The 14,308-nt window shown below is 39.1% G+C and overlaps 1 protein-coding gene across 2 annotated transcripts; it reads left to right on the top strand.

Moving 5' to 3' along the window:
* The first annotated feature begins 917 nt into the window (after positions 1-917).
* Positions 918-13,733, top strand: LOC125744388 (protein Wnt-7a). Of its 2 annotated transcripts, none has more exons than XM_049016137.1 (4): positions 918-1,391; positions 1,986-2,139; positions 5,569-5,840; positions 10,110-13,733. In XM_049016137.1, exons 1-4 carry the CDS (start codon positions 1,341-1,343, stop codon positions 10,584-10,586), a joined length of 954 nt encoding a protein of 317 aa, XP_048872094.1. In that variant the 5' UTR covers positions 918-1,340; the 3' UTR covers positions 10,587-13,733. The 2 variants fall into 2 exon arrangements, with proteins under 2 accessions (XP_048872094.1, XP_048872093.1); XM_049016136.1 differs by having other exon boundaries at positions 919-1,391; positions 1,913-2,139.
* Positions 13,734-14,308: the final 575 nt, after the last annotated feature.

Here is a 14,308-nt window from a genome sequence, read left to right as displayed (position 1 = left end):
AACAAATGCAACCTATTTAGGACCTTAGTGAACCTCAAAGAAAAACGTCTCCATTTTGACCTTTTTAACCATTTAAAATTGTGTTCCTGTGTGACTTTTATGACATAAAGACTTTATAGCCATAGGCCTAGTAGCTTCTGGAAAGTGTTCTCTCAGATTCTGTATCTATATTCCCGTTTGTATTTTTCATGTAAACTGCGCTCGCAACGCCGTCGTGCGCTTCTGTTTAAACTGAGCGCCTATATACAGTATGTGCGTGTGTTCAGACTAGTGGAGACCAGCGGCGAAGGAAGGAGTAGCCTAAAATCAAGCAGAATTAAATCAAATAAAAGTGACAAACTGCATGTTTTTTTATTTTTAACAAAAATATTATGTAGAAATTATATTCCGCAAGTAATTATCAACGTGTTCTCTAGTTTTTACACCTTTTGCTTCTTTTAAATGATACCGCATTATGCCAGTCCTCTCTCATTAATCTTATCACAATTGAAAAGGTATGATTTTTTTCATTTTTACTAACCAGATTTTTTAAAACCTTTGCTTATTACAAATTAATGCAGAGAGCATAAGACTTTAGTCAGGAAGAGATTGGTAAGTCGATCTTTTAATCTTTTATAATATAACCTAATTCTCTCAGTCCATAAACCCAGGTAAGCTACCTCGGGAGAAAAAAGAGACGTTAGCCTAATATATTTGAAGAACATAAATAGATCCCGACCACTTTATTGTCTTAGTTGGGTTTTGTTTGTTTGCTTATTTATTTATTCTGAAAGTGTGGATTGTATTCATTTTATTAGTCGTTCGTGTTACATTTGCTTTAGGCCTGAACACTTCGTTTACACAATATGATTGGTATTGAGATTCTGGTTATAGGCTCCATTTCTTTCTTAAACACGCCCCGATTGATGAGACAGTTATATAGAACCGACGGAGGGAAAACAGCACCATGAATACAGAAGCGCAAGATACTGCGTTGTCAACTCTTATTTTACCTGTAACATTTACAAGACAGCTTAGAAACCCAGAAAAACGATACTGCTACTTCTGCTTTCGTTAATACTACTGTTTGTGTATTACTACTACTACCACTACTACTGCTACTACTACTACTACTAATAATAACAATAATCACAGGTCAGAAGACAATACTGGGGAAATCGCTACGACAACCTGCATAAAGGAATCTTCAACATCCAATAAGCTTGCATATTACTGTATGAGCATTGATCGCGACTCCTGATACTGAACAGATCCAGGACTCCCAGGACTCCCAGTACCTTTCTGGGGCATTGAAGCAGTCATAACAGGAGATCAGACACCATGACCAAGAAAACGCGGCGATGGATTGTTCACATATTACTTTGTCTGGGGATTGTTTATTTAAAAATTGGGTGAGTATCTCGTCTCGGGATGTTCATACATATATTCCATTCGATGTAAACGAAGCATAGCATCAATGACAAAAGCTTCAAATGACAACGGTTTGGGGACAACATTAAATAAAACTTTGACTTTGTGCGTTTCATGTCATGTAAAATATAAAGGACCGCGATGCTCACCACTTGCAGTGTAATTTATGAATTAAGGGAGATATTGCAGGCACGTTTTCGTATGTGTGTGTGTATATATATATATATATATATATATATATATATATATATATATATATATATATATATATATATATATATATATATATACACACACATTTATATATATGGCTACACACAGCTATACACACACATACGTACGTTGTATAAATTGAGGTCCAGGATAACGGCCGCCCATAATATAACATAAATTAGGAAAGTAGGCTATTCCATTACTGGAAGGTTCGTAATTACGGACCTTTACGTAGTATTTCTTTCGGAAGGCCCCGGAAATATCGCTTTTCCTTTTGACTACCTTTCAGGGGCTTCTCATCAGTGGTCGCGCTTGGAGCGACTATAATTTGTAACAAGATTCCCGGTTTGGCTCCTCGACAGCGGATTATCTGTCAAACCCGGCCCGACGCTGTCATTATCATCGGCGAAGGGATCCAGATGGGCATCAACGAATGCCAGTTTCAGTTCAGGAGCGGACGTTGGAACTGCTCCGCGCTTGGAGAAAGAACTGCCTTCGGAAGAGAATTGAAAGTGGGTATGTTACAGATCGGTTCAGCTATTGACCTTCACGCATGGAAGGCAGTGAAACACCGTTAGACTCATATATAAATCAAACATCGTCCAAATATACTCGCTGTAGTTGTTCTCTTGCTGTGGGACTGCCACTACAAATATCTACCGAATGTCGGATCACTCACTCAACTAAATTTTTAATTATGAATATTAATTGTCGTTGAATTGCATTTATTGGACTACATATTCAAACCATTCAAACCAAAGGAAATTGCATATTCCCAGTAACAGTTACTTACTCTAATGACCAGCGTTTTTATAGTGAGGTCATCAAATTACTTCTAAAACACAGCTGTATTCATAAACAGTTATCTGGAAACACACATACAGTAAATAACGTAGGCTTATTAACATTTTTGCAGATATTTTCTAGAATAATTTGTTGGTAGCCTAAAAAAATCACATGACGTTCAGTATTTTGAGAAAACTATGTCCAAATCTAATTATTCTGGAAAAAAAATAGTTGTTCATAAAAATTGAGTCATCAACAGTAAATAGATGACTGTGAGTCTAAGATGTTTTCTGCAGGTCCACTGGATGGTGAGAAAAGAAAGAGGAACCATTGGCTTTTCATGTCTGGGAATTGGCTGAAGTGATATAAAATGCTCAATTGACCAGATTCCCCTGAACACAAACACGATTTCACACTTAACATGCTTCTTCACTTTCCCATGGCATTTTCTCAGGATCCAAACCAAGTTCAAGAGACAGTACTAATCATTCTGTAAAGGGTAAACTCACTTTTTGTTTCAATCAATCAAAATCAAAAGGGATGGGGAGAACCTATCTTTCTGAGATCTTTTTTTCTGCCGCTCTCAGCATTGGCTTGCTAATGAAACCTCTATTGGATAAAGCAGTTCATTATGTGTTTTAAGTGACAGAGAAGACAACTAGACAAAGACAGTCACTTCACGCGGAGTAGTGATTACTCTAATGCTGCTGCCTAGTCAGTGTGCCATGGACAAGCGTGACAACTGGATTAGCCACTGTCCAAAAAGAAGATGTGAGCTGAATGGCATTGTTTGCAATTGCAGCTTTAAGAAGATAAGAACTACAGAGGTGATTAGCTAAATATATTTGTATGTGTTAGACGTAGTCATATTTCTGTGCAAAGCATTTAAAAGCAAAATAAGCTTCGTTTACTTTTCTTGTCTTGATTTATGTGTGACATCCATTATCTATAAATACCAGACTTTTTATCTTTATTAATTGGTAATAGAAATGTAAGAAACATCTATATGATGAGATATTGAGAAGAGTTTACGTGATTGAAACATGTTAAACTTTAGCCACCCTGCCCTTTCTTAATGTTCCTAATCTCCCAGAAAGATTACCCTTATTTAAATTACCAGGAAATAAACAATTTGGGAAATATGAGGAAGGCTGACAAGATGGGATTACAGTTTTTGAACCTTGTGTGTTGAAGTTGGTATTATTTAAAAGACCCGTTGTTCACAAATCTGTGAATCATTTTTTTCTCAGTTACTCTAAAGTTTAGCTATCTTTTAATACTTAATAAAAATGTATATTTATCATGTATTTGGATGCACTTAGGTTTTAAAGTTGTTGGTAGCTTTTTAAAAAAAAAGTTTTGTTAAGTGTGACTTTCTGGACCAAGTATTTATAAGAAGAATGCAAATTAAATTAATTTAATTTATTTCCCTAAGATTGTAAAAAAATTTGTGTCTGGTGAAACCTGGACATATGGTAACCTTACAGCTAACTCTGGATTTACAATCTATACACAATTAATTCTATACACAATTAATCACTGTTCCCACCAAAAATAAAATTTAGTGTCAAGGTGCCAATAGTTTCCAGATGGTGACGTCACTCGTGAGCAGTGGACCAGTTATTCATATGCATATTGTTTAATTTTTAAACAAAGTTTCAGTAGCAAAGGGATAACAGCAGATAGGTAAATGTGCTCTTTTTCAAAACCTGTGAAATAAATGCAACAAGAAAATTGGATTTGTTACTTGTGAGGTGACTTCCTACATATAAAATGAAAATTAAAAACAAAGATAGCATGAAATGACAAACATACTAAACCTATATATTATTTATTCTAAATCTTAAATGTAGCATTACACTGCTTGTTAGGCCTTTGCCTGCTGATTAAGTACAATTTTGTGCGCTGTTTACCTATCTGTTGTTATCCCTTTGCTACTGAAACTTTGTTTAAAAATTAAACAATATGCATATGAATAACTGGTCCACTGCTCACGAGTGACGTCACCATCTGGAAACTATTGGCACCTTGACACTAAATTTTATTTTTGGTGGGAACAGTGATTAATTGTGTATAGAATTAATTGTGTATAGATTGTAAATCCAGAGTTAGCTGTAAGGTTACCATATGTCCAGGTTTCACCAGACACAAATTTTCATTTTACAGGGGGGAACGGAAACTCATTAATATTCATGAGAGAAGTGCTACCTGATTGACCTGTGAATGCAAAAACTCATTAATATTTTGATTCCCAGACACATCCTCTTTTTCGTCTCATCAAATATGGTAATCATGGATGATTAATCTATTAAACAAATAATAAAATATAGGTTTAGATAACATTGCCCATAATAATAATACCTGGTTACATCTCATGCTAGCATATTTTACAATGCCGATGTCACAAAGAATCCACCTCTGTTATAGTATTATCTCACAGCAGTATTATTGCAGTACCCATATTGCATCCATATGTAGCATGGTTGTAATGATTCTGCGATTCCTTCAGGCCGCAATGGTGTTTACCGTGACCCAAATCACGTATTTATGTTTGGGAGACCTCCTGGTGGCCATAAACGTTAACTACACTAGGAGGTGTGGGGCACTAGGGGGGGGTGCTGACTTTTCAGTGGAGTCGCAAAAAATAACAAACACTCTCATGACTTAGAAACAATCATTTTAGTGAAAAATGATTGGGGCTCTGCCAACTGCAGTCATCTCCAAAGGGTGTCGTCCACATGTGACAGAGGCTGGGACAATGCCCAGCCTGCAGTCTACATACAAATCCTCTATCCTTTCCCATTGTATTGTCTCTTAAATAAACACTTTATTCGTTCATTGTACTCGCTGGGCAGACTGACCTTTCCTTCCTGTTACAGTGGCCCATCTTCAGACTTTTTGCTACACTTAAGAAGAAAATTGATTGTGATTTTATTGTTGTCTTTGTTTTTGAGCCCTTGTGACCCTTGTGGGCCTCATTCACTGTGTAATTAGTGCTTTATTTATATCATGAAGGGACATTATCTCTTTAGTGTTAAACTAACACAGTATCTAGTGATACTGATGGTTTTCCTTGCAAACATATAGGGACAAGTAACACTTCAATACGGCAGTGAAATACTGGATCTGATTCCAGTGAAAATGTCTTCCCTGGTCCAGGTAGCAAGGAGGCAGCATTCACTTACGCCATCATCTCCGCCGGGGTGGCCCATGCCATCACTGCCGCCTGCGCACAGGGCAACCTGAGCGAGTGTGACTGTGACCAAGAGAAACAAGGCTTCTATGACCAGGAAGAAGGCTGGAGATGGGGTGGCTGCTCGGCAGATATCCGTTTTGGCCTGGACTTCTCTAAGGTGTTTGTGGACGCCAGGGAGGTTAAGAAGAATCCCAGGGCGCTGATGAATCTGCACAACAATGAGGTCGGACGCAAGGTAGGTGCACTCTGGTATGCACATTCCATTCGCATGGTGGCATTGTTTCCACGTGGAGATTATTGGCAGAGTTTGGTATGATTAATCATTACATGTGGCAACATTATACCTGCATGAAAGCTTTGCCCAAGCCTAAAATCTCCAAAGAAACCCACCCCCAAAAAAATATTTGTTGCAGAAGAAAACACTAGTCTAAGAAGAGATGTCTAAGCAGCCAAGGATCTGATTAGCCAGCTGGTAACTGATTAGCTATTCTGCACTTACAGGGAGGTAACCTCATTAATGAGATGCAACAGAGATGGTGTCCAGAGAAACATGGGGATACTGAAAAAGGCAAAGCCCTTATGTAGCTGCTATTAGGCCCCATACACAAACTTCAAGTCAATTTAAGTGTATCTCAGTGTTCAGCAGCCCTAGTGAGAAACATGCAGGGGGTCTGAAGTGCTACTGACACCTCGCCTTTGCATCAACAGCACAAACTGGGCTTAGTTAGCATGAGTGTGCCAATGCTGCCACGTAGCTGGGGCTGCCAGGAGGGTGCTCCACTGACTCCAGACAGTCTGCTCCTCTTGGCCGAAGACAAAAAGCGGGGCGATTGAAAGCCTGGGTGAGGCTGCAGCAGTAGGCAGGAGACTGTAGTGCTGTTTCAGCTCACACCAGTGCCTCTCTTGCACCACAGAGAGCCGATTCATCGGACCTGCATGGTCCCAGCCTCGCTGAAAGGTTCCACTTGGGTTTGGCCAAGCCATTCACCATGGCAACTCTTCAACGTTCAATATGTGCCACCTTCTCTGGATGCCTCAGATGCCCCACAGCATTAATTGCATTCATCTTACACCCATATTGTTCCTCTCTTTGTTAAAGGGCCTTCTGTTTTGACAGCCACTGCCCACAACACAGGTTTTATGCTAATCAGGCTGATGACATTGAGCTGAGCGAGGGATAAAATGGTTGTCAGATGTTTCAGTCACAGCTGCTGATGGATGTGAATACCAGCACTGAAGTAATTTTTATTTGGTGGCTTAAGTGAAAAGGGAAGGTGACAGATGGACATTCCAATGGAAATTTGCATTATACCTCGTTTATTGTGTTAATTCTTGCTGATATTGTTTCATTAATTTGGCATCTGTAACTTGCTCCTCTCGTTTAATTGTGTGAGTGTCTGTCCTATGGTGGGCCGGCACCCCGTTTGGGGTGTCCCCTCCCTGTGCCCTGTGTTTCCTGGGATTCCTGGCTCACTCTGACAATTCATTGTGCAAACTTAGTCATTAATAAACAAATTAACAATATGTCAGCTGCTGATAATTTATAACAGCTGTCCAAAATTTGGGGTTGTACTAATAATAAGATTCTGATGTTGGGTAACTCATGTTTTTTGTTAAATATAAATGGTAACACTTTCCTTAAAGCTGTCATCTATAATGCACTATAGATATCTTAATAATTCATTATAATGGTCAGTATAAAAATTAAGGATGATTTACTGTATTATAAAGGTATCTGTAAGGCATTATAGATGAGTGCTTCATAAAGCATTCATAATAAATAATATATATAGCTATAATATGTTATGCCTTTTTATAAATATTTATAACCATGTTTATGTAATGGTAAAATAGAATTCTTGCCCAAGATCACCTTTAATTTCCCTCTTGCCTACTATCTGTAGAAGAATTGGAGGCAAGTTGCTTTGCTTTTTGTTTTGTAGAAAATGATCTCTGGTCATCTTGAGTGCTAACATCAAGGTTTTGCAGGTTCTCCCCTTGCGATTCAAGCTTTCCCTTGTAATGCAAATACACAAAGTTAGAGTATTTGGGCTCATTAAATTGCCATCTTTGTCTTTGACTGTGTGTCTTTTTCCTGTGATGCATGGACATTCTGTCCAGGGTACACCCCAGCCTTATGGACTGTGCTGCTCTGACTGTCCAGGGTACACCCCAGCCTTATGGACTGTGCTGCACTGACTGTCCAGGGTACACCCCAGCCTTATGGACTGTCCTGCTCTGACTGTGCAGGGTACACCCCAGCCTTATGTACTGTGCTGCTCTGACTATTCACGTTAGACCACAGCTTTATGGACTGTGCAAGTGTAAGGACTGCAAATGTACGTCATGTAAGAAAAGTTGTTGTGCCTGTTGTCCAGCCGGCTGCAGCAAGTGCGCTTCCGGCTGCGTCTGCAAGGGCAAGACTCGCGATACCGCCTGCTGTCAGTGACGGCCGTCCACTGCGAGGACCATGTACACAGGAGAACATTTTAAACTGAATTTCAGAAAACACTTCTTTACACAGCGTGTAGTTAGAGTATGGAATAGTCTTCCTGCTAGTGTAGCGCAAGCTAAAACCCTCGGTTCCTTTAAATCAGAGCTAGATAAGATTTTAACAACTCTGAGCTATTGGTTAAGTTCTCCCCAAACGACCTTGATGGGCCGAATGGGCTCCTCTCGTTTGTAAATTTCTTATGTTCTTATGTTCTTATCAAACTTCTTTGCAGGAGCTTACTGTGAATGAAGTTAATGTAGTATTATCAAACCCAGAAGATGGTGTTGCTTTTGTTTTGACCAGAATCACACAATAAATATTCCATTAAGCCAAAGGCAAGACTTGTCTGTGAGAAATGCCTCGATTGCTAGAACGTCCCAAGCATAAAAAGTATTTCACATGCATGCTAATAACAGCATCACCGAAAATTCTCATCTGTTCTTCTTTATGGCAACTAAACAGTTATATAGTTTTCTAGATCTGTACGAAGTTAGCAGTGAGATGATTTTATTAGGACTACATTTAATAATTAAATAATTTTGTAAATTTAAATACCATCTCTGTTATGGTATGTGGCAAGTGAAACAAATAGATTACAGTGTTTATCACTTGTCCATCCAGGAAGACCAAAGGCTTTCAATCCACCACTTCAAATAAAGACAAGAACAACAATAAATAAAAGAGTGAATGAGAGAGTTAAAAAGAGCTTCACGCTCTCATCAATCCACATGCTTACAATGCCTGGGAAAGCATTTACCCTACAGCTAAAACACAGGCAGAGTGCAAGTCTTCACCAGTATGTATCACCCTGACTAGCTTAGCCATTTTCAGTATCAGTTAAGGCAAATGCAGAATCTTTAAAATGAGGGAGACATCAATACTTATCTTGCAGCATTATTTATAAAGAAATATGTTGCATAAGCATTTTTAACTGTATTTTCTGTATTGACTTGTACTGAATTTCATATTTTAGGGTGTTTTTTTTTTTTTAGATTTTTACAAACAGACTTGCCGCTTACTTGCAGCCATACTCTAATTTCTGTGCGATGTGTTCAAGTATTCCCAGAACGATAAGGTGAAAAGTATGTTGTACAGGATTTACCTCTTTTGCTCAGTGTGGCACCATGAAAAACTGAAAGCTGATGCTGTGCCCTCAGTGCACAGGGGCTCTTGTCCTGGGCAGCCCGCCTGCATCTATTCTCCTTCTATTTCTCACATCCATTTAGTCAAAACCACCAAACTCCTGTTGCTTGACTTTCCATAGCAAGGCGATGTGTCATCGCAGAGTATGGAGTCGTCTCACGTCACGGGATGCTAGCTAATGCCGTCTGCCCGCTGTTTGGGCTGTGTATCTCTACATATTTTCCAGAGGACATTTTCAATCAGTTTTCTTTTTCCTTAATAAGAAATGGGCCAAATTGTTTTGGAAACCAGTTTTTGAGTTTTATCAGTTTATTGGTATTGAAGTAAAGTGAGAGGAGTAAATAAACATTTCTGTGTGTATGTATTGGTTGTTCAGCTGTTATCTTTTTTCTTTTTACTGAGAGTGTGAAACCAACTGTGTCCTTGCACAATGAATTGAAAAACTGCTGTGTTACTTGCCTGGAATGAGCAAAGGGCCCTGTCTCAGCCTGTAAAACTATTCCAGTCGTTACTTCCCAAGTCTAGGAAGCTGTGATCAAGGATGTACTGTTTTCATGTTATGACAGCAGCTATAATTTTTTGTATAGTAGGCTAATATGATCTAAGCTGTTTGTTACTGGCTGTCTATAAACTTCTGGAAAATTTTCCTTTAGAAACTACCAAAGCCTGTTCCCAAATCAGAAATCAAATGCAATTTAACAGAACTAATTGTTTGCCTAATATGTTACACTATAGCCCTCATTGGTCTTTACACGCTGCACAGATTAGAACTTAGATCTGTTGCTTAGGTGCATGGACTCCCTCTTTAATCTATGTAACCTATGTCGAATGCTTCCATAGTGGTAATTATGTTACCAATATTTTCAGATCCTAGAGAAGAACATGCAGCAGGAGTGCAAATGTCATGGAGTGTCGGGGTCCTGCACGACCAGAACCTGCTGGACCACGTTACCCAAGTTCCGTGAGCTGGGCCACATCCTGAAGGACAAGTATAACATAGCAGTACATGTGGAGCCTGTGGTCATCAATCACAAGAGGCGGCCTTTTCTCAAGGTCAAGAAGCCCAACTCGTACCGCAAGCCGCTTGTCACGGACCTGGTCTACATAGATAAGTCTCCCAACTACTGCGAGGAAGACCCGGCGACAGGCAGCGTGGGCACACGTGGCCGGGCATGCAACAGAACAGTGCATCAGCCTGGCAGCTGCGACTTGATGTGTTGCGGCCGTGGCTACAATACACACCAGTACTCACGTGTCTGGCAGTGCAACTGTAAGTTCCTCTGGTGCTGCTATGTGAAGTGCAACACCTGCAGTGAGAGGACAGAGGTTTATACATGCAAGTGAAGCATGTGTGTTAGGGTTTTCGTTTGCTATCTTGCAATGCAAGACATACGTGGAATGAGAGGGAATAGACTTTTGCTTGTTTGGAGTTTTTTGGCCTGATCTGCATTTGGTGATGGCTCCCCTTCAGATTTTGCTGCCATGGAAGAGCGACTCTGCTGTGGGTACATAAAAGGAAACAGCACTGAGGTTTCACAAGGAATATGATATCAAAATATGGGGAGAACAGAAGCTAACAACATGGAATTATCCCAGAAAGCATGCCTTACAGCTTGTTGGAAGACTGGATTCCCTCTGGTCAGCACCAGGGGCATTGCTGACCATGCTGTTGTTGACAAAGACTGTGATAAGTGGGAAACCCATCCAGCCCCAACCATCGCTGTCAGTTTGTAAAGACATTCTTAGCACTTACACCGGTACAATGGCCTATCTACAACAGTGGTACAGGAGCATACCTTCACATGTGGTACAATGGAACAGAAGTTCTGAACTTTCTCTTTTTTGCCCTGGTTTATATAGTGATATTTAACATTTTATATAGATAAAATAATATTAATATATTTAATGAAAAAACTACTGATACATTTCTTTAAGGGGACACAGACTACTGATACATTTCCTGGGATGATGTAAAGCATTTCCAGTTGCCTTTTTGTGGAAGTTTCATTTACGAAAAAAAGTTCTGAGGGCAGAGCGAAAAATGATTGGTTCAATGAGATAACCAATCAGATTGTGGAGGAGGTGGGTCCAAGCAACTAATCAGATGACTTGGGTCTGCCTCTAATTGCTTAGACCCACCACCTCTACAGTCTGATTGGTTATCTATCTGAGCCAATCATTTTTTCATTCTGCCCTCAGAAAAATTTTCTGTAAGTAAAACTCCCACGAGCCTTTTTGTGTTGCCTACTGATGTTCATGAGTGCATATTTTTTATACGAATATGAAAAGTGGCACCATGAAGCTTTACCCAGCTACTGAAAAATACTCTGGAATCATTATACGCTATAAAAAGTTGTCAGAGTTGAAAATGCGTACAGTAATTAGTTGGAAATGATTCTTGCTGGTTAGTCAAAGTGAGAAGCTGTGATTGAAAAACAAAAATATAAACTTTAATTGTTTTTGATGCCACATTGACAATTCTAACAAATATTTTTAACCCGTAGCAATAACAATATTCTCAGCAATTTTTCCCTTGTGTGGAAAATACTTGTTGAAAGAATATAGAGTATTTTGCTAGAAGCTATTTTTGTATGACTGTTTAATTTATATGGCTGCATGATGTATATTTGTCCTGTTCATACCTCTTTCTGTCTGACTCCGTTGACAAAGCCTGGTAGATGCTAAAATACTGGTCGATGTCCATTTGGCCAGTGCGTTATTAAGTATCTGTTATTTCAGTGGAAAATAGAGTAGATGTGTACAACCTGCTTCATTTATCCAATACATGAACAGGAATATGCCTGCTGCCTTTTTGGCTTAACACTCTGTTTTGCATTGATTGACGTGAAACTCATCACGCTGTCTGACACAGAAATAGATTTGGATGACATAGGTTGTCTTCAGTCAGTATATTGTTGGGGCAACACTGTCAAAGGTAATGATCTGAGGTTCAACCATATCAGCTGATCAGGCCAATGTACTGCCATACATTGACTATAAATCACAGTGCTACAGTCAGTTTTGTAGGTGGCTTTTGGGGGTAGAGGATTTATCAGATTAAAGTCTAAAATAACACTGAGGTAATCCCCAAACTGCTAATGCATCATTCTTTGGATTTGTTTCAGAACAATAATAGCTATATTTGTTTAATATACCTACTGCATTCTATAGCATCCATCTCCACCACAAAAAAGGAAACACAATTATCTTATAACGTCATCCTCCCTTGAAGTTGTTTTGAATGTTGGATGTAAAATGCTATAGTGTCATTTTGAGATCTTGACTATCACAAAAATTACAGACCTATACAGACTAAAAACAACCTAACTTCAAAAGACATCATTAATCATATGTCCTCACTTTAACACATTCAAAGATCTGAAAAACAGCTTCATAAGCGTTGTTGTTGATGCTTGAAAGGTTTAGGATAATTAAACACTTGGGAGGGTGAGAAGTTGATTGGTGAAGCATATAGAGGTGTTTGTGCTTTAAAGCACTGAGCCAAGGGTGTCATGGAAACCTTTTGGCTAAAGTGTAGAATCGTTTGCAATCGGGTGATAGAAAGCTTTGGTATCTGCTTCATTTACTCTTCTGTGATGCGTTGTCTGGACAACACCACTGTGCATCTGAACATGCAATGTGGCTTCCAATAGAAGGTGGGATATCCATCAGTTAAGTGTTAATTATAGAATTCCAGGGGGAAAAAAATCAAAAAGACTGCTAAAAAGAACCAAAAAAGCCCACTATTTGGAATGCTGCAGAGAAATTCCATTCCCAGTAGCAAAATTATACTTTGTATTAACGATTGTTAGTTAAATACAAATATGAGAAGCATAAGGCATTATGTTAGGGTTCCAGCCCCGTACTTTTCAAGTGTGTGCTACGCTGGCATGACCGCAAACCCACTGGATCATAAAACAGAAGTGTCTTTCTTTAACATTAATGACCTAAATTCTACGGGCGATCAAGGTGCCGGTTAACCTCAGTGAGACGTTTCTCCTAAAACCGCCTTGAGTCATTCCCAAAGAATTTGGTGTTCAATACCTGTGTTGGTCTGAGATGGCCCTGATCCTCCTGCCACTGTGTTAACAAGCTCATATTTCATGGGTCGCTCAATACGCACACCTGCATGCACCTGGATCCAAATGGTAGCCCTTGATTTATGGCAGCCATTCTGTTTTGCGCTGCTGTTGCTGGACCCCTGCCATGCCTTTTCATTTGGTACCTGGTTAATCAAACATTTAGCTAAGTACAGTATTATTATCTGAAAGTACAGCATTGAAGGCTTTGATTAGTTAATGTTTGATTACAAATTGGTAGCTAACAAACACCATCATGAGCTAACAGACCTAATACTTTTTAAGGGACCTAATGAATTTATTGTTCAATAAATATAAGTGTAAGAGGGTGACAGGTGGCCCAGAAAAAGCCCTGCAGTAATATCCTTGAACAAAGTACTGAATGCGCCAATAAAATACCACACTGTGAAAACTGGCAAAAAAAATAGCTTCTTTGGATAAAAGTATAAACCAAGTAAATAAATATAAATCACTGTACCTGAGCAGCAGTCTGAACAGGTGAGTGACATATTTTACATATTATACCTGCTTAAGACCTAACTTAGCTATAATCATTCTGATGTGCAGTGAATTATAATCCATGTCCTTATGGATCCTAGTTGCACATGAAGTTCAGGGAATTCAAAGACAACTATAGTTTGCTCCTGCGAAATTAGCTTATTTTACATTAATAACTTGGGTGTATTAATCAGCTGAATTTGCTGGACACCAGGTTCTCAGCACAAACCCCACACTTACCTAAGAGACGCTGATGCTCAGGTCGCTCTATTAAATACATGAACCGAGCCAGAGAATACAAGTAGGCTACTAAGCCAAACTGCTGGCATGTTGCAACGTGGAAACATTTGTACAGGTAAGAGTTAACCCACACAATGTCTAATATGTACCAAACTGTAAATTCCTGGATTCCGATCCATTCAAATACCCTACAATAAGGACAAAAATAGGAAACGATTAATGAATGAGGTAAGGATGAGAATAAATAAA

The sequence above is a fragment of the Brienomyrus brachyistius genome, chromosome 6, assembly GCF_023856365.1.
Source record: "Brienomyrus brachyistius isolate T26 chromosome 6, BBRACH_0.4, whole genome shotgun sequence".
NCBI classification, from domain to species: domain Eukaryota; kingdom Metazoa; phylum Chordata; class Actinopteri; order Osteoglossiformes; family Mormyridae; genus Brienomyrus; species Brienomyrus brachyistius.
Note: the sequence above shows the minus strand (reverse complement) of the source record. Positions and strands in the feature narration are given on the sequence as shown.

What these genes read in the sequence shown, in the direction of transcription:
- LOC125744388 (XM_049016136.1), top strand. Translation starts at nt 1,321, where the DNA reads ATGACCAAGAAAACGCGGCGATGGATTGTTCACATATTACTTTGTCTG. An exon ending in ATTGTTTATTTAAAAATTGG is followed by an intron (nt 1,392 to 1,912) that starts GTGAGTATCTCG and finishes ACTACCTTTCAG; the next exon opens with GGGCTTCTCATCAGTGGTCG. An exon ending in CGGAAGAGAATTGAAAGTGG is followed by an intron (nt 2,140 to 5,568) that starts GTATGTTACAGA and finishes TCCCTGGTCCAG; the next exon opens with GTAGCAAGGAGGCAGCATTC.